Genomic DNA, 20,499 nt, shown 5'->3' on the forward strand with positions numbered 1-20,499 from the left:
CATAAAGCAAGACACAGGGATACTTTGGCAGTTACAGGCTGGTGCTGTTTAAAACTCCCTTTCTTATAGTAAATCCAATGCTCCTGTGTGCCCCTGCCCTCTACTGGACAAAACTAGAACTGCTCAGCTGTGTCATAAGCTCTATACTGATAACAACTAATGAAGATTCTCCTTTGGTTCAAATGGTAGGAGCCTGAACTCCAGAGCAAGAGGATTTGGCTTCTGTCTCTTTCACTTGTTGCTGTGAAGTTCCTAAATGTGGCCATGGATTTCCTGTGCATATGTGCAGTGGTCATTTTAAAGGCCCACTTCCTGTGTTGATGTTACTATGGCAGGGTGGGGCAGGGGGATACCCACTTGAGCCTTAGCTATGTCTACACTGCAGTTAGACACCCGCGGCTGGCCCGTGCCAGCTGACTTGGGCTCATGGGGCTTGGGCTAAAAGGCTATTAAACTGCGGTATAGACATTCAAGCTCAGGCTGGAGCTTGCGCTCTGGGACCCTCCCTCCTTGCAGGATCCTAGAGCCTGGGCTCCAGCCCAAACCTGAACGTCTACACTGCAATTAAACAGTCCCTTAGCCCAAGCTCTGCAAGCCTGAATCAGCTGGCATGGACCAGCCATGGGTTTTTAACTGCGATGAAGACATACCCTTAGCGAGCATGCTCTTAATCCTAGTTGGATTATTCATAGCAGGGAGCGGGGATGGTTCAGCTATGAAAATCCTAATTAAACATTTTATCTGTGTCTGCCCCTCCTTAGAGCGAGTCATTCCTTGGACTCATGGAGAAGAGCTGTCAGATGGTGAGAGGGTTGGCAAGGCAGAACGCAGGAAGCACTCAAAGGGCTGAGATAGTTTCTTTTTACACCAGAAGTGACCACCTGATCTTCTAGTCTGACCTCTGCACATCACAGGCCATTAATTCTCACCCAGATACCCCCTCTGTTGAGCCCAGTGACATTAGATAGACCTCAAGGCATTTCAGTCCTCAGGAGACGGAACTGTTGTGTGCTACAGGCAGAGAATAGGAGAGCCTGAGGTGTCACATTGCCCGGGACTGCTGCCCAGGTAATCATAACAGGAGAGCCATACTCCATGCTACAGAGGAAAGCGAACCCCACCAAGGTCTGTGCCAATCTGATTTGAGGGAAAACTCCTTCTCTGTCCCCAATGTGACTATCAGTATGACCACGAGGAAGCTATAATAAGCATCTATAACTGGTTTGGCTATCTCCAGCTAGCGTGGAGTCTAAAGGTGATCCATCTACCTGCAGTGGCAGCAATGTTCAAATATGAAGAGCATGAGTGATCTGAGAAACAGGATGAATTCCTCACTAAAACAGCCATCCTCCAGCTAGTCTAACCAAACAAAAGGGCTTTTAACGTGATGGTATCTTGGATGAATTTACCTCTTGTGACAAATAGCAGCTCATGGCAACTCAAGCCCCCCCTGTCTCTAGGATCTTCCACAGAGCTGCTGCGTTCAACTCTCTCTGTCTCTAGTCGTGTTATTCATGTAGTACACCATGGCTTTAATGCATGCCTATAGTTCAGAGCTACCTTGGGCCCCATGGGGAGGGGATGTTGGAATGTTCAGGCACTCCAGAACTGATGGCCAGTTCTGAGCAACTGTGAACTTCTGTGGAGCTGGGACCCTCTGAGATGGCGTCTGGCTTCATTTGCATTTAGCTGCACCTCCCTCGGAGGTGGGAGGAAAGAAAAATTTAGCTCTACTAAGAGCCACACCCACAGCTCTCACAATGCTCTTCACAGCAACGTCTTCTACTAGAGCTTCCTGTGCACGGCCAGCTAAGGAGCTGCTGACAGAAATAGCCTGTGGCAGTGGAAAAAGACAGGCAAGTGAGAGAGAGAGAGAGAGTGCACGCTCACACATAGAACTACTCCATCTGCACCCTCTCTCTGCACTGTTTGGCCTGAAGGTACCTCTATGGGACATGCTGCCTGAATTGCAAACCATGAGGGCTCCACGTTCAGCTGACTCATTTGTGCTTTTACAATAAGAGCATATATGTAAATCATCTGTCAATGGGAGAGACATCAATATTTGGCCCTAACTACAATGGAAAGGGATTACAGCTGAGATGTTCAAAGCGAGCCAGGCACCAAGTAACATTAAACTGCAGTGTGATTTGGACCCTAACCTCACTTGAACTCCCTGAAAAAATCTCAGCCCACACATTCAAGCAACAAGGAAGCCCAAGATAGACCAGGTTCACTGGTAAAGACTCTTCTTTCCAAACTCCATCAGTCAGTCTTCACACCATCTGCTGTCCTCATATTTAAGTCTCTTCAGGTAGCATTGTGACAGTCAGTGTTTCAGAATGGACCCAGCACTCTTTTCATGCCCACTTCTGCAGGGCTCATTGCAGGAAGGTCACATCAGTATTTTGATCTCACTATCATCTCCAATTTTGAAGTCTTTCATAACTCACCTATATTTTGGCTTTCCTGCAAGCCATATGCAGTTTTTGCACATTAAAGCAATGCTTTACATGTCTATAGTACCTCTTCATTTGGGATCTGGAAGCTCTCTGAGAACTCTCATTGAGCCTCACAACAATGCCCATTGTGAAGTATTATGTATCCATTTTACAGGTGTGCAAACACAGGCATAGAGAGGGGAAGTGACTTACCCAAGGATATATAGTAAATTAATGGCAGAGTTGTAGTGCAGTTAATTACAGTAGTCCTGCCATTAGTCTTGCATCCCAGTCCCATGCTCTAATCTAGCGGTGTCCAATACATTCGCCACTAGCCACATGTGGCTAATAGGCTATTGAATTGTGGCTAATGCATGTGGCTTTTTTATAATGTGACTAATAAGAAAAATTCAAAACCACAAGTGTGGCTAGCATCGAATTTCTGTTGGACACCGCTGCTCTAATCCATACCTAGACTGTTCTCCTTGCAGCTGTTCTGAAGGCTAGGAGTCATGGGTTCTTACACTATAGTTATGTGCTGCTATAAACTATATTGATATAGCTCTACCTTGGAGATCCTTACATGTAAAATGCAAATCGCAAAAGTGCAAACCGTTATCCTCCTCCCAGTCTCAGACGATAGATTGTCTGAAACTGGGTCCTGTGAATTACCTGCTGACTCTGACTGCGCATTCCAGCTGTCCCATTATCAGCCCTGTTTCATGCCTCTCCACAGGAAATAAAGCCATTCTCTTCCCTTGCGCATGAAAGCTGAGGTGAATCAAACACTGTGGTTTCCTGTCTCCTAACTCACTCAGTGAATCACTTTCTAACATCGCAGGGAGCTTTTGGTTTTAGGTTACATCTACATTTCAAACTAAGGGTGTAATTTCCAGTTTGAGGAGATGTACCTTCGTTAGCTCAGATTGAGGCATCATGCTAAGAACAGAAGTGTAGTCGTGGTGGCGAAGGGGCTAAGCGTTTGAGTACATACCTAGTGTCTCAAATGGGATTGTATTTGGAGGGGCTAGCCTCCCACCACCCAGGCTGCCATGGCTACACGGCTATTTTTAGCACACCAGCTCAGTCATAGCTAGTAGGAGTGTGTTTCCTTGAGCTGAAAATGACACCTTGTTTCTGATCTTTACTTGCACCCAGGGTGATCTTTGCAAACTCTTTGGGGCTGGCCCTGTTTTTATGTTTGTACGGTGCCTAGTGTCTTGTGGTCTCTAGGTGCAACTGCAATACAAATAATAAATATTCAAAATAACCAGCTGAACTGTTCAGAGCATCGCATGTGGTCAAGAACCTCCTAGAACTCTTGGTGCTCACTTTGTTTTAATTGCCTGTTATTTTTCAATCTCGGATTCTAATTCTACACTTTAACTTAATGCTAGACATCCTTCTATTGCCCAGTATTGCTGGACATCACTTGGGCCACCGCTAGTGTTTGATACTCACCACTGACTATAGGTATCCAAAGCTGGTCTTGTCAATTTGAAGGCCTTGCCTGATCCATTACATCCAGAGTTTTATCCCTTCTCAATTCTCTATAAGTAGGCCAGATAAGCACTGATCAAAGCTCTCCAGGTATACTAGTATCCACTCTATTCAGACTATCAGGCTGTCTGTGCTAGGAAGTGCAGTCATTATCAGTGTTGTTAAATCTCTGATTGCTTTGTAGATCTATTCATGTGTATCAAAGAGGTTTTTAATTTGATTTAATGGAGTTTTCAAATTGCTCAGATCTGACTGTATATATATTTTTGCTGTAGAATATGGCCAAATGATACAACTAATGGATAATTACAATTATTATGTGCCAAAAGATTGCTGGAATAGCGCAGGCAAAAAAGATCTCGACTTGTATTCAGGTTGGGTGATGTATTATTATTTTTTAATTTAGATTTAGGAGCTGTAAAATAGACACATTATTTAACAAGTGATAGCACTTTGCAGAATGTTTATTATTTTTCTCTCTGATCTTCTCCTTCCCCTTACCTATTGGGCCTGATCTTGGCCAGTGCTGAGCACTTTCAGAGGGATGCTGAGTGCCCTTAACTTCTATTGACTTGAGTGGGAGTATAGGATACTTATTGGATAGCTGGAATAGGCTGTTGCTCTATATCCAAGAGCAGGGGTGGGCAAACTACGGCCCACGGGCCGGATCCGGCCCCTTAGGGCTTTGGATTTGGCCCGTGGAATTGCCCCCCTGTGGGGCCGCAGGCCCCGCGCCACTCTCAGAAGTGGCCAGCACCACATCCCTGGGGCCCCGGAGGCGGGGCAGAGGGCTTCATGTGTTGCCCTTGCCTCCAGGCACCGCCCCGCACAGCTCCCATTGGCCGGGAACTGGGAACCACGGCCAATGGGAGCTTCGGGGGAGGTACCTGGAGGTGTGGCAAGGGCAGCACGTGGAGCCCTGTGCCCCCCACCCCCACCCCAGGGGCAGGGTAGGGACCTGGTTCCGGCCGCTTTCTGGAGTGGCGCCACATGAGGCCAGGGCAGGCAGGCAGGGAGCCTGCCCTGGTCCCGGTGCATGCCGCTGCCACCCTGGAGCCGCTTTAGGTAAGCAGTGCCGGGCCAGAGCCTGAACCCCTCCTGCACCCTGCCCCCCAACTCCATGCCCTAAGCCCCCTGCCTGCACCTCGCACCCCTCCTGCACCCCAACCCCCTGCCCTGAGCCCCCGTCACACCTCGCATCCCTCCTGCACCCCAACCCCCTGCCCTGAGCTCCCTCCCCCAGTCTGCACCCCTCCTGCACCCCTGCCCTGAGCCCCCCCTGCACTCCGCACCACTCCTGCACCCCAACCCCCTTCTCTGAGCCCCCTCATATGCCCTGCAGCCCTCCTCTGCCACAATGCCTTGCCCTGAGCCCGTTCCTGCACACTGCACTCCCTCCCACACCCCGCAGTCCATCCCGCACCCCAATCCCCGCCCCCAGCCCTGCATACAATTTCCCCACCCAGATGTGGCCCTTGGCCCAAAAAGTTTGCCCACCCCTGTCCAAGAGACTAATGGCTACTGTAATGGACTATTGGTTGGAATTGGAATGGCTCAACTATATGTCATATGTCGCCTCGTGCTAATGGAGATTCCTCTTTAGCTGAAGTAGTAGGGAGACAGAGGCTGCTAGCCAGATTTCAATGGTATTGAAGAGTATGAATATTATCCAAATGCAGTCCTCCTCCTGAATACAAACAGCCTCAGAACCTAGAGCCTGCTCACCCTGCTAATGTAACCTGCTAATCCCTTGGGCAGTGTAAACCTCATTTTTCTTGCGGACGTCACCTCCTACAGAGCTGTCCCAGCGCTTCTGAGTGATGGCTGGAATAAGAGCACTTTAGGGAGTGCCTCCAATCCTAAGCCTCCTGGGAAAAGACAGAATTGCCAAGCCTTCTCAGGACTGAACCGATGGCCCCTCTTTCCTCTGATTCCCAAGTCTGCACAAAGCATTGCTTAATTCCTATTCACCCCTTACAGGCTGGATAACAATGTTGATTGATTTTCTTTCCTTTGTTCTGTGGGCCCCTGTGTGAGCTGTAGCTCACGAAAGCTTATGCTCAAATAAATTGGTTAGTCTCTAAGGTGCCACAAGTACTCCTTTTCTTTGTGTGAATCTTGTTATAGGATCACTTCACTCTCTAGGCTTCAGTGTTAACTAGTGAACAGCAGCATTTAAAAAAAAATAGAAAGGAAAAAAGAAAGAAAAGCAAATAAGAGAGGGTTAAAACGACTCTCCCAAAACAAAACAGGGCAAAGGGGAAGTTTAAAAAAAATGGGAAATGAAAGAAAAAGGGTTATGTGTTGCTTCTCTCTTCCCTCCTTCCATCTCTCCTGGGTTTGTGTGCTGTCTCCTGAAACTGTTAGCTCTTCAGAGCAGGGATCTGTCTTCTGATGTGTCTGTAAAGCACCTAACACATTTTAGGGTACTATATACTTAGGGCCAGATTTGTGTCTTTAAGGTGTGTCTGGAGTGGCAGCATGTAGCTACACTTCTGCAGGAGGAGCTGAGCTAGGACATAACCCCTTGAACCGCAATTCCCTCCTCCTTTCCCTGGCTTGCAGTCTGCACTGTCAGTTAGGGGCATCCATTGACGTTGGTGGAATCTAGATTTATGCTGGTATAATCAAGATCTGAATTTGGTCCTGGGATATAGTCACCGATGGGCTCTCATATCTTATATCAAACTGTTAGAATCCTTAGAGGAATAAAAGTTTTTCACAGGAAATCTTGCAAATTTCATATTGTACCATGCAGAATGAAACTTGAAACTTCCAAGTGCCTCATGAGATGAGCTCTCAGACAGCATCTTGTTCGTTGCCAACCAGTTCCCTGTGCTTTCTATGCACAATCTCCTAACACACATTTCTGAGTCTCCCCCTCTGCTCTACCTCCCCGTCCCCACTGAGAAATGCAGGTACTTTTGGGAGATCACTTCTTTGGCAGTTGTGCAATGTGCTGCATCACCATGTCAATTTCAAGCTTAAGGTGTGTGTGAGCTGTCTTTCTGCAAGAAGAGGCTGGACTCCAAGAGGCCTTCTGGTAGCTCTTGGTAAGTAAGAAAACAGAACAAATGATGCAAGTAGAGCTGGCTTCTGCATATTCGCTTCCCTGGGTTCACCTTCCAAAAATTGCCACAATGTTAAATTTAGATTTGTAAAGCAGATGCTGAAATACATGTTATATAAGCTTATTGGTATAATTGGACTCTTCAAGCCCGGACTGAATATTCTTTAGGCTTAATAACCATGTTTAATTATTTGAGGAACGAATGTGTAATTATATCATTCTCCAAAAATGCAGAGCTACTTCTGCATTGTATACATACCCCTTCAGCTCTAGCTGTAAGAAAGACCTGCCAAGATTTAGAAGGTGTTCTCCGTAGGTACAACAGAAAGCTCATGCTCAAATAAATTGGTTAGTCTCTAAGGTGCCACAAGTACTCCTTTTCTTTTTGCGAATACAGACTAACACGGCTGCTACTCTGAAACCTGTGTTTAGGTTTTAACTGAAAGACTGGGCTGCTAGAGAAATGCGCCAGTAAATGTCATCTCTTCCTTTGATGTTGTTTGGTTATTTTATTTTTTAACCAAATCATTTTGCCATCCAGCTCCGTGTGAGGACAGTTTACAACATGCATGCTCTGTCCCCATGGAAATGGAATGCTACGTCACACCCTAAGGTGTGGGTTTACCCACTTGTTCCAGAGTACTAAAACAGCCTGCTTTCCTCTTGCAGTTGCCTTGGATGTGAAACAACTTGCTTGGGCGTGTAAATATCTCAACTGGAATTGCCTGACAAATGATTTTGCATTTTAAAAGTGAATAGTGTGTCATAGGGAACAGCAGCTAAGGTTAAAAACAACCCCCAAATTTCACTTGTTAATGCTTTTGAGTATCTCTTTGGTATCATTTTTGACCTCCCTTCCTTTTGATCTGCTTCTTGAGCAGATTCAGATTAATCTGGTGTCTTGTTTTTGTGAATTTTGTGTCTGTCATGTACTGTGGCTATTTTGTTATTTACTCTGAGAGGAAATCAAAGCTGATCTGTATGCCATTAGACACCAAGTGGTAGCTGTCTAAACACAAAAACATGGCCTTTTTCAAGTGAGATTTTAAATAGTTTATTAGCAGTGATCAAAACAATGGCAAAGAGGATTAGTAATGGCATATGCAGTCTTTCATCTCCCAGGTTTATGTACCCTGCTGTGAGGATTCCAATCACATTGCCTTCCCAAGGAATGTTGGATGTGACAAAGATGGTAGGATATGGCCCTGAGCCAGGGTCACCAGTTCAAATCCTGGTCTTATGGGTTTGAGCAAAAATTGTTAACCTCTGCTGGCTGTTCTGTGGCCTGTGTCAATGACCTGGTGGGCCTCAAGAGAGTTCCTAGTGTGCAAGAGCCCTTGTCAATACAAACTATTGTGGACTGTGATTCGCTGCAAGAAGGGCACTTAAGCATGTGCTGAACTCCCATGAAAGCCAGCGGGCCTTTAGCACATACTTAATGTTAAGCACATGCTTAATGATTTCCTGAACTGGGGAACCACACTTTGTGTAGTTGTTTATGTTCTGAAACAGGAAGCTCTGGGTCCAGAATGAACTCTTCTCTTTCCATTAGTTGCGGCTCCTTCAGTCCATGCCAGCAGAGGATGGTGTGGGGGAATGCTTTAATTGTGCCAAACCTGTCCCTGTTCTGGGGATTCACATTATTAATTCTACACTCTTCTCTTGCAGTAGTACTTACAGGCCAACCAAGCATGGTCCAGTTGTGCTAAGTACTGTACAAACACAATAAATAGCAGTCCTTGTCCCAAACATTTTGTGTCTAAGCCACAAGACATGAGGAAGCTGAGACAGATAAGCAGGCTGCCATTGGGGAAGATGGGGTGACTAAAATACTAGGGTGCATGCAATTCTTAGCCTGTCAGGATGAGTGAATGAAGGGACATCACTTTCCAGCTGATGTCAATTCATCACCTTTGCCACAGGGTGGTTTTTTTACATAGTTACCAGGTGTTTGCGAAAATACTTATTGATTTGGTAAAACAGAAAGTTGGTCACTTTTTTTAAACACTTCCTTTTAGGCAGTGTGGGCTAGAAGGTGGGGCACTGGGCTGGAACTCGTAAGATTGGGTTCTATTTGCAGATATGCTACTGACCTGCTGGATGACTTTCTCTCTGCCTCAGTTTCCCCTTACGTAAAATGGGGATAATGGCTACTGATCTCCTTGCTTTGCTCTCTGCTGATGAAAAATACTAAACCAGAACTAGGTGGTGGTAGTGTATCTTGCATGTATGGCAAAGGGAACATTTCATATGTATGTAGCTTTAGCTGCATTGCAGTGAAACTCGTGAAGCCTAGCACTGGAAAAAATGTGAATGGCTCCAGAGTAGTGACAGTGAATTTTCTTTAAGGTACGTCCCCAGGAATGTAATTCTGAACACCTTCTTCTGGCAAAACTCCCGCTTGTAGTCAGAGCAAATTTGCCTGAAGAAAGAGTTCAGACCAGGACTGAGCTGAACTGCTACCTTCTGTGATAGCATTGGCATCTTGTGTCTGTAACTCAAATTAATAACATTGCGTGGATGTAAAGTACTTCGTTTATCACTGGTACAGACACAGCATGAGCAGCTCGTACAGGCTTCCCCCCACACCATCCTCCTGTTCATGTACCTCAGTTCTGACCATGAGGGACCATTTCTTGGGGCATAGTTCAAAGTCCATTTGGTCTCCCTTTCTGCTGAGGTTCCCAACAAGGCGGGCAGTTGTGGTGGTGGTTTTGTGATATGGACACCAGGGACCAGATAGTCAGCTAGTGTAAATGGACACTGCTCCACTGACTTCACTGACATTTCATCCTCTGAGCTCACCAAAGAAACTCACCATTTGCATTATGTTAAACTGTCTACAAAGATTAATTGTCCACCCTTCCATTGGCACCCCTTGGCTAAGACATGGCTGCCTGGGGAAGGTGAGGGCAGAGCTATACTTGGTGGTCAGAGGTGCTCACTCAGCTTTGTTACAACTCCAGCAGTGCTGAGGCTGACAATGCTCTGAAGAGAACCTGGGCCCAATTTCAAGAACATGAGCCCAGTTCATGGCTGTGGGTCCAGAGAATGTGAGAAATGAACTGAAGGCGAATTTCAGGGAGTGAGAACCCCCACCTGCTCCCAAACTAAAGACAATGTACTAGTGAACCCCTTGCAAGAGATTGGCCGAGTTGCCTACATCTCCTTTGAGCCACATGTTGGCAAGCTGGTGGCACTTGTGGATGTTATTGACCAGAACAGGGTGCTAGTTGATGGCCCCTGCAGTGGTGTAAGAAGGCAGGCTATGCCCTTCAAGTGCATGCAGCTAACCGATTTTGTACTCAAATTCCCACACAGTGCTCGTCTGAAGCACGTGCGAGTTGCCGGGGAGAAAGAAAATATTAATGAAAAATGGATAGGTACAAGGTGGGCAAAGAAGATTGAAGCCAGGGAAAAGAAAGCCAAGATGACAGACTTTGATCGCTACAAGGTCATGAAGGCAAAGAAAATGAGGAACAGGATCATCAAGCATGAAGTAAAGAAGCTCCAGAAACAATCTTCCAAAAAAGCATAAACTGTCAGTAGTCAAATAAAGTTCCAGTTTACTATTAAAAAAAATAAAATAAAAAAAGAGTCTCTGCTGGCATAAAGCATGGTAGCAAAATTGACAGAGCTCTAGCGAGGACAATTGGCACTAGCAGAGGATCTGGCCTGCTGAACTTTGCCCATGTCTGAAGGACACACTGCTTGGTGTGTAATCAGTCACAATGATTGAACTTCCTGTAGCGGGAGCCACTCAAACAAATCCTAAAGCAAACTGTTAGGAGTGTTTGGCAAAGCAATTGCCACCCAGCTCTGCTCTCTGAAGAGTGAATGGACAGATCCTGACTCACTTTTAAGCATTTCCTTCTCTCCCTGGGAATCATCCAGGAAGCCATGATTCCTTTCGTAAGACATGCAGTGTACACCTACCACAGCAGTGGTGTGGCTGGTGGGTGTACAACTATCAGTGCGGAATAGGCTGGGAGGAGAAATTACTTAAATGATTGAAAGTGCCAGATAAACTCTCCTGCTCTGAGGCCAGGCCTGTTTTTTAGCCCAGGTTCTTGGTATGCACAGAACCGTGGGCCAGCACTGCTGCAGCAAAGCAATTAACCACTTTTCTGGCTTCTTCAACTCACAACTTCCATGTTTTTCTCTCTGTCTCCTACACATCTTGGCTGAACACTGGAGGCACCTTTTGACCTATGCTCAATTCTCCCCCAAAGATCTAAGAAAACTGTGAGGCCTCTCTCTCTTCTTATTCATATCGGTGTAAGTCAGGAACCACTCCCCTGGAGCGAAAGGAGTTACCAAGCTATAAGTGAGCGCAGTCTCTCTTGTTATGGGCCAACAGCTTCTCTGTCGCAGGTTTTATTTACTCTCATTGGATAATTGCCTGTGGCAGGCTCAGCCAGTCTCTGAAGATGTCCACTGGCTGGGGTGTAAAAATTAGACAAGGAGTAATCTGTTGCCACCTCCCAAAACATGAGAAAGGCGTGAGGTATAAGAGCAACACAGAGAGAGATCCTGATGCAGGATTGTATCCTGAGGCTTTTGCTGAGGCACACTCCCAGTGCAAACTCACTGATTTCAGTGGGAGATTGTCTGACTAAGGGCCGAGAGCAAACAAACGTAAGGAGCTAAGGGTTTGGCCTGCAGTGAATATTGCTAACATTACCTAAGAGCAGCTCTGTTTTACTGCACAGCATTTGCATGCCTTAGCGAAGCATCTGTTCTGGATAAGGTGCTGCTGCTAACAGGCCTCAGCAACTGTTAGCTTGTATAGGTGCTTTGTTGTCTCTGCGTAAGCATGGGTATCTTTTACTCATTCTTGGTCTTTGATCACAGCAAGGGTTTGATATTGACAGGGGGATTACTCAGAGTGAGATAAGCATCATATGTACTGTAATTTCTAGACCTACACTGAAGGTGGCCTGACAGCCTCAGATGTGGAGTCTGACTTTTTAAAAAACAGATGCACAATTGCTTGCCTAATGTGTACACTCAGTTATAGCAACTGCACATACAAATAGCTCATTGTGCTCACAATTGTCTTCTCTCCATTTGCACTCACAATTGCCTGATTTGCACATGTAATTATAGCTAAACTTTTCCAGGTTGTTGTGTGCGGGGGGTTTTTGTACCTCATCACAACATTATTTCCCTGTAACAGCTAACGCACAGTTCCTTAAGGAGATTTCTTATCCTTTGTACATGATATTATTACTATTTGTTTCAGAGTAACAGCCGTGTTAGTCTGTATTCGCAAAAAGAAAAGGAGTACTTGTGGCACCTTAGAGACTAACCAATTTATTTGAGCATAAGCTTTCGTGAGCTACAGCTCACTTCATCGGATGCATACTGTGGAAAGTGTAGAAGATCTTTTTATACACACAAAGCATGAAAAAAACCTGGATTTGTGCTGAAAATGGCCCAACTTGATTATCATACACATTGTAAGGAGAGTGATCACTTTAGATAAGCTATTACCAGCAGGAGAGTGGGGTGGGAGGAGGTATTTTTTCATGCTTTGTGTGTATAAAAAGATCTTCTACACTTTCCACAGTATGCATCCGATGAAGTGAGCTGTAGCTCACAAAAGCTTATGCTCAAATAAATTGGTTAGTCTCTAAGGTGCCACAAGTACTCCTTTTCTTATTACTATTTGTATTTCAGTAGCACTTAGGAGCCCCAGTTCCAGACCAGGACCCCACTGGGCTAGGCGCTGTACAAACAGATAATGAAAAGGCTGCCCCGACTCCAAAAATCATACAGTCTAAGTATAAGACAAAAGATAACAGGTGGATACAGATGGGGGAGCACAAAGAAATAAGGCAATGGAGTGTGTTTATTACACTGGGCTATGTATTTTGAAGATCCATTAGCAGAATGCATGGTAGTTTGAACCAAAAGTGGCTTCTGATTTTCCTCTCTTTCTAGAAAGTGTGTGTCTGTATGTGTGATAGACAGATCAGGCACTGCGTTCCCCCGTGACTCCCACACTGAAAGGCAGACACAATGCCATTCTTTCTCTGACTACCTCTTCATCAGCTGCTTAGGATTCTGGAGCACTCTAGAAATGCCGTTGCAGAGGACTGGTTGTGGGAGGTGGGGCAGTGGCTGTGTGTCAAAGTCTCTTGTGTTCTTTTATTTGCTCTAAGACGTGGTTAGGGATTGGTGTTTGGAGACAAGCCGAAGCCTGTAGAGATTTCCTGTCCCTGGGTGTATGGAAAGCAAGGGGCAGTATATAGTAACATTTAAAAAAGAGCTAGAAAGTTCACATGCACGAAGGAGAGTCTGGGTGTTTATTAAGTGAGGTGAGCAGTGCTGGTGTGTTGGATCCTTTAGTCGGGGAGTGGTGAGCATTACTGGATGGAGAACCCTGGAGACTGAAATCTTCCAACCACTGAACAGACACAGCCCAGAAAGTGGCAGTGCAAATTTCCCACACTACCTTGTTAACGTGCTTCGGCCGTGACCAGGCTGGGATTGGCTGTGGGGATGGGGTTGGAATTCAGGCTCCCCCTAACCCATTCCATTTTTCAATTCTCTGGTGAAAGTGCCAACAAGGAGGCATCCATGAAGCTGGGTGTTGCTGTGTGGATACTAGCATCTGGGAGTGGGATCAAAACCACCCACCCATTGAAAGTATCTTTTTCTTTTCTTTTTTGGTATTGCAGTAGTGTTTAGAGGCAGCCATCGGGGACCAAGACCCGATTATGCTAAATACTGTGCAAACACGCACCAAAAAGATGGCCCATACCCCAAAGAGCTTACAGACAGCTCTGGGTCACTGTGCACCTGGGTAGCGTACAGCTCAATAGCAACTCCCTCAGCAATGACAGGTTTCAGAGTAGCAGCCGTGTTAGTCTATATTTGCAAAAAGAAAAGGAGTACTAGTGGCACCTTAGAAACTAACCAATTTATTTGAGCATAAGCTTTTGTGAGCTACAGCTCACTTCATCGGATGCATCCCTCAGCAATGGGCTCTCACAAGTTATCTCCGGGGTGGATGCTGTCTGGCTCCCACTCCTCCTTCACCCACATGGTATTAAGGCAGTCCTAGTGCAGGCACTGAGAAAGGAACGGCTGCAGCCCTGATGGAGCATCTAGATAGATAATAAATATTTAAAGGCTTTTAGCTAGGTCCACTGGAACTGAATCAGATGGTTCCGATGTTGCCAGCTCAGTCCAAACAGAGGAGCATCACACCCCAGTGAGAGCCGACTTTTGGGAGGGGGGATGATGCAGAAGAGTCTGATCAGAGTCCTGCCTCCTTTTCCCTGGCCCATGGAAGGGGAATGGCTGACGGGGTGGGGAGAGCGCCTGCAATATAAATATAAGGACACTGCTGGGTTGGGAAGGTGTGGGTGTGGCTAAGATGTGTCTTATGATGGAGAAGGGTCAGGAGTGATTGTATTGAATATAATGGGTGTATAACAATTCTCCTGAGCAAGGCTTCTGGATGCAGACAGACTTTGTGGCTCTTTCAGCCTTTCAAGGTCCCAGGCTGACGGCAGTCTGTGCTACTGAACGTCACCACACGGGGTCGCTGCAAGTCCTGGCCTGGGATAAGCAGGGGGTGATGTGCTGATGGAAGGAGATTGCTGGGATTGTCGGGGGGACAATGGTACTCCTGACACCTCGTAGAGCCCGCCTTGTGCTTGCACACACTCATGCCAATGTGTAGGGGTCTCTCCTCTGCAGTCAAGGTTCCCTGGTGCTGAGACCCTCCTGAGTGAAGCAACCCCACTCCTGAAGGATGCCCTTGTCTCTGGTGAGATCCTCTCCCATGTGGGTGTAAAAATGCTGTGGTTTCAGTGGCATTAACATTTTCCACTGCATAAATATTGCTAAGCCCTGACGTCCCGTATGTGAAGGAACTGTGCATTCAACTCACTGTCTAAGGATTAGTTTGCTGGCTGAGGCGTTCCTTCCTCCAGGGTACCTGGGGCAAGACAGACTGGGGGAGAAAAGGCTTGCAGTGTTGTAGTATGGAGAGGAAACTGTTTCCTGCTGTAGTTGGATGAGGGAGCAAACGTGGAAGGCCCCTCTCACTTTGACTGGCACTTGCTGTAAAAGGGACACCTTTGAACTAGATTTTTGTTTTGCTACAAGCAAAACACCTTAATATTCCCCCCTCGCCTCTTACAAATTCTGTAGTGATGCCTCATTGCCATCTCTGTCTAGAAGTTCACTTCAGACTAGATCTCTGTTATTACAGCAAAACCTGTCCGGACAACGTTCCAGGGCTTAACTTGTAATTAAAAGCATGGAGTCAAATGGTTACAGTGTTAATACAAGAATCGCAGAGTTTTCTCCCACAGCCTTTTCTGATCATTGCGTCAGAGTCGGCTCTAATTTCTTTGAGAGGAAGGAGGCCCAGGGAGATTTGTGCGGAGCAGAAAGTTGCCTTTCCTGCAGCCCATGCAAGAAGGATGCCTGGCTGGAAGGGCGGGGGGTGGGGTGGGGATGCAGGTATGGAGATGAGGTGACAGCAGGTAAGAGAAAAGGGAAATGAAGATATGGAAGCTAAGAGGAGGGGTGGATGAGCAAACAAACATCCTAACAGACGCTGCTCCCAGCTATTTGTGTCCATTAGGGACGTGGTGTATTCTCTGATTTCTCCTCAAACAGGGTTGCATTTGAAATATATGTGATAAACTGTAATTACAGCAAGATACATCTGATAGTGTCTTGAGAACCTGTAGCTGACAGAACTGATCTCTCCCCGCTTCTACTCCAGCGCTCTTAAATGAAATGAATTGAATGAAATACCAGAGTCCTCTGTGCGGCTCTGCTCTCACTCCCACCTGTGAATCATGGGAGTTACTTTGGCTTTATACTAGCATAAATGAGATCACAATCTGCCCAATGTGTGTAAGCAGGAGCAGAGTTTGGTCCATTGTGGATAATCCAGCATGGTGCTATTATAAGCTTTGCTCTTCATGATAGAATAGATGAGGTTATTTCAACTATTTGGGAAAAAAAATGTCTTCACTAGGTGTGTAACACGCAGTACGTACTGGGAGGAGATGCTGAATTCCAGCTCCTGTCACTCTGAACACCTGGAATGCAAAGGCCAAGGGATTCACTACATCAAGGCAGAAGACAGTGGTAACTTCTCTTTAGCAGCAGTACCTGAACATCTGTCCTCCATCTTGTATTGCAGGTGTCAATCGGACTGAGACAGGACAGTCTTCTGGACCTGGCAAGGCGAGCTTGGAATTCCAGAGAGGAGACTCTGCATGAATTCTGTAGGAACCTGGGACTATCCTCTAAATGGCAGGAGAAAGCCCCTGATTCCCTGAAGATTCTTTTTATCACTGGAACTGAATCTTTTGTGCCAATATGACATTTTCCATTTTCCAGTCTGAGAATTGAAATAACACGCTGCGTGGCTTGGAGTGGACGTTCTGAAGGGGCAGCTTTGAGAGGCTACAATGGCTCTGGCATATCCAAAGGCCATGCTAGGGGACCTGCTGCATCCAGAAGAACCATCACTTGATAATGAAAAGTGTCACCACTTCCTGTCTGCAAACATCATCGCAGTAGGTAAGTGAAAGCTGAATAGCTCCTGATTTTATTGTTGTTGGGTATTTAAAACTTCTTTTCTTGTGGTTTTTCGTTTGGAAGCTGTGGTCTTACATGGAGCATCTAGTTTTCTTGATTATGGGCTGTACTACGGCAGTGGCTCTCAACCTTTCCAAACTACTGCACCCCTTTCAAGAGTCTGATTTGTCTTGTGTATCCCCAAGCTTTACCTCACTTAAAAACTTACAAAATCAGACATAAAAATACAAACATGTCACTATTACTGACAAATTGCTGACTTTCTCATTTTTACCATAGAATTATAAAATAAATCAATTGGAATATAAATATTTACTTACATTTTAGTGTATAGTATACAGAGCAGTACAAACAAATAATTGTCTATGGAATTTTAGTTTGTACTGACTTTGCTGGTGCTTTTTACATAGCCTGTTGTAAAACTAGGCCAATATCTAGATGAGTTGAAGTACCCCCTGGAAGACCTCTGAGTACCCCCAGGGGTACACGTACCCCAGGTTGAGAACCACTGCACTAGGGCATTGTACTGTGGTTGGCTTACAAATGATTGGGGCGGATTCTCTGATCTGTCCCACTCCCTTTGCACCACTCAGACAGTGCAGAGGGATGTGTTGAGACATGAAGGCAGAGTGGCCAGAATGTCATCTGCTCCAGCAATCCTGGGCTGGTACATGGTCCCTAGGAGACCATGAACCAGTGGCATAGCCCAGGACTCAACAGAGAATCTCGCCTCTTAAGTTTCACTGAACAGTAAATGTTCAGAAAGACTTTTGTGATCAGTCTTAGTAGCGTATACAACACAACAGACCAGTCAGTCAGTCTGTGTCTGTCTGTCTGTCTCACTCACACACAGACTTTGGACAAGCCTGTTGCCCTTTTCCATGCCTCTACTAGTGTAAAGCTGGGTAAATTAAAATATGCTCTTTCCAGCACCTTTCACCTGAGCATCTCAAAGCACTAAACGAATAAAACCTCTGATCCCTGCCTCAGGTAAGTAAGGGGTATAGAGGGATCACGTCTTACAGCAGCTGTTTGATAGATGTCTGTTCTAGGATTTAGTATGCATCATTACCATCTCTAAGATTGCAGCAACACCACATAACTGTTCAACTGAACTGAAAAAGGATGCAGAATCCAGTTAAAACAACAGTCACTTGGTGAGGCAAAATGTATCTGCACTGGAACTTGCCCAGACGCCTGGGGTTAACCCCCAATGCTTACTAAGAGATGCACGGGATCTTTAATGACCATGAGTTGAAAGGACTTTGTTTGACAAGCTGTCCTTATGATGACACCTTAGCAACGCAATTTTTCATAGTACTATTCTGGCCCAATTCTAATTTGGAGGGAAGAATGTCCCCTTGCAAAGTCATTAGCGCCACTTCCCATAGCATCTCTTCATTCCTTTGAGGTCCCCTGCCCAAGTACTGACCAAAGCCAGCACAGCTTACCTTGGGAGAGCTGGGAGGATCGCTGTCTGTAGTGGTATTGGTTTACTTAGCCTTGATCTTTATGTTGGCACAGTGCACAGAAACCTCATGGTAACTATTAGATGGAAAGGTTGAGTCATTTGCCCAAAATTGCACATTGTGTCTGTGTTACAGACAGGATTAAAACCCATCCTGCAGTGTGTTGTGCTCGACCCTAGTCTATAACTCATCCTCAATGCCTGTGTTACTGGCTATCATTTAAGGAGATTGAAATTGGAGCTGTGTTTATATATGTTGCTTTGCATAAAAGAGCTGCTTACTTTGTCTGTGTTCATAAGTGCATCCCATAGAATCTGTGGGATAATTGTGTTATGAATTTGTGGTACATAGTACCATAAGATTATTGTGGTTGTAAAGAGAGATTCATGTAGCAGTAAATGAAGCTTTCAAATGCTTCCCGAGTCATGCTAGGCCTAATAATCTCTTTATGTAGGCAATCACATTTAGGCCCCAATAGACTGTCTTAATGTTTTTGAGATCCACTTGAATAAATGGGAAACTGAACTGTGGTCACCAGGGCTTTAACACAGTGTTAACCAACATCACAAACTGGGCACTCCAGCTTGTTGGGGGTCTTATAATGACAATCCATATTTGATGTCATTCCCTAATGTGCCAAAATTGGGAAGCCTGGCACTAAAAAGTGGCATGGGCCCAATTTCACAGGGAAGTTGGGAAGGCAGAATAAAAGTACCCTTTATACTTACCAGTCTTCAAACAGCACTGGACTGTGTGGGGCAAGGAGGCCATCAAACCAGCTGTGATCCACCATCTCTTAGGAGGGATATGCTTTTGTAACAGAAATGGGTCTTTATGGGAATGAGGTGACTTACATCGACAGCTGGACCAGATGGGGCAATTTGGCCCCTGATTTGCTAAATGGTTCAGTATAAACCCAAAGTGGGACAGTGGGTGTGCCTGTAGAAATGCACACGTGCCCACAGAATGTGTGAGCATTCCCAATGTGCCAACAAAACCTTGTGTACTCCTACAAAAACCTATGATGCATCTAGTGTACCTGCAGAAAGGGTGTGTGTGTGTGTCTGTGTGCACACACACACACATGCACCTATTATTCCAGACACAAGAATGCAAATCCCATCTGATGCGGCCACAAAATCAGTGCATTTGCACATGCAAATAAGCACTTTCAAATACAAATCCCAACAACTGTACACATAGGCATTTAAATATCTGGTTTGTGCATCCAAATGCAGGTTGTAGCAGGCAATGGCAACACGTTGTTCACCCTCCCTTTCACCTACTGTGACAGTTTGGCCTGAAGCGTCAATCTGACTGATAGTGGCTAACAGTCTTCTGAGGGAAAAGCTGAACAGCCCCTGCTAAGGTTCACCATCTGAATCTCTCACCATGCACGTTCATCTGCCGCTGAAGCCTGGTTAACAGTGATGCCCCTGACAAATAAGTTAATTAAATGGAACATCCTCACTGGACAGTGGGCAACTTGGTGACTTGTTCTCTTTGCTAATTAGCTGATGTAGGCTGAAAGCAATTAATATTATATGTAAAAATGAAGCTGGCAAGAGAGTTAATTACAGGTAGAAAGTTGATTTCTCCCCACATGAGAGAGAGAGAATTTAAGGCCAAGTCAAAACAGTCCTTTGAGGTCACCATTAGAAGTTCAGTAGAATGTGCATCATTTCTTCTTCAGGGCAAGTAACAGGAAACTGACCAAACACGTGTACTCTAGATCAGTGCTACTCAAAGTGGTGGTCCGTGGACTGGTGGCGGTCTGCGAGCCATTGGCTGCCGGTCTGCACGCATATTGGAAAAAAAAATTGCCAGTCCCCCACATCAGATAGCACTTGAAATCAGATTACAGGGATGAAACCTGTTGATCAAGTCAATGGGCTAGATCCTTAGATGGCATAGCTCCATTCCAGGTTGGGACAGCGACTTCAGATGGTATACGCATAGAAAATGATGGAATTGTCCAACGAGGGTGTGTTGAATTCTATTAGACACCTAAATCATTGACTTGTCCAGGAAAAAATATTCATTAGAAACTACTGGGCATCCCCTTAAAATGGTTAAATTTAAAATGGTCAGTAAATGTAGGAGCAGCTGATGCAATTCGTTGTGTGTGTGTGTGTGTGGTATGGGATTCTCTCGATGTGTATGAAGTTTTGGGAAAAAATTTGATGTTTCATGCAAATAGTATGCTGGCGCCAGAATGAGTTATGTTAGTGATCTCGGGGACTTGTCAATTATACATAAAATGGGTGAACAACTTCTCCTTTGAGCAAACTTGATACAACTAAAAGGGATAAGATGGGAAACACTGAAAATTCTGAATGCTACCAAATGGTATGTTGTCCTAACAGATCTGACTGGCCTTGAAAAGGTAGCTTAGCAAATGAATAACTAGCAGGAGTTCAATCTTTTTTAAAGACATGGA

The 20,499-nt window shown here is 45.5% G+C and overlaps 1 protein-coding gene and 1 pseudogene across 1 annotated transcript in view; both read left to right on the forward strand.

The window, feature by feature from the left end:
• Positions 1–20,499, forward strand: part of PLCH2 (phospholipase C eta 2) — a 318,005-nt gene that overhangs the window by 16,650 nt on the left and 280,856 nt on the right. Inside the window, exon 2 of the mRNA XM_078849302.1 lies at positions 16,190–16,572. Within this exon, the coding sequence (XP_078705428.1) occupies positions 16,461–16,572 (112 nt within the window). The 5' untranslated portion in view covers positions 16,190–16,460. The remainder of the gene's footprint in view (positions 1–16,189; positions 16,573–20,499) is intronic.
• Positions 1,761–10,592, forward strand: LOC140900228 (large ribosomal subunit protein eL14 pseudogene; annotated as a pseudogene).

This window comes from Lepidochelys kempii, chromosome 18 (assembly GCF_965140285.1).
Source record: "Lepidochelys kempii isolate rLepKem1 chromosome 18, rLepKem1.hap1, whole genome shotgun sequence".
NCBI classification, from domain to species: domain Eukaryota; kingdom Metazoa; phylum Chordata; order Testudines; family Cheloniidae; genus Lepidochelys; species Lepidochelys kempii.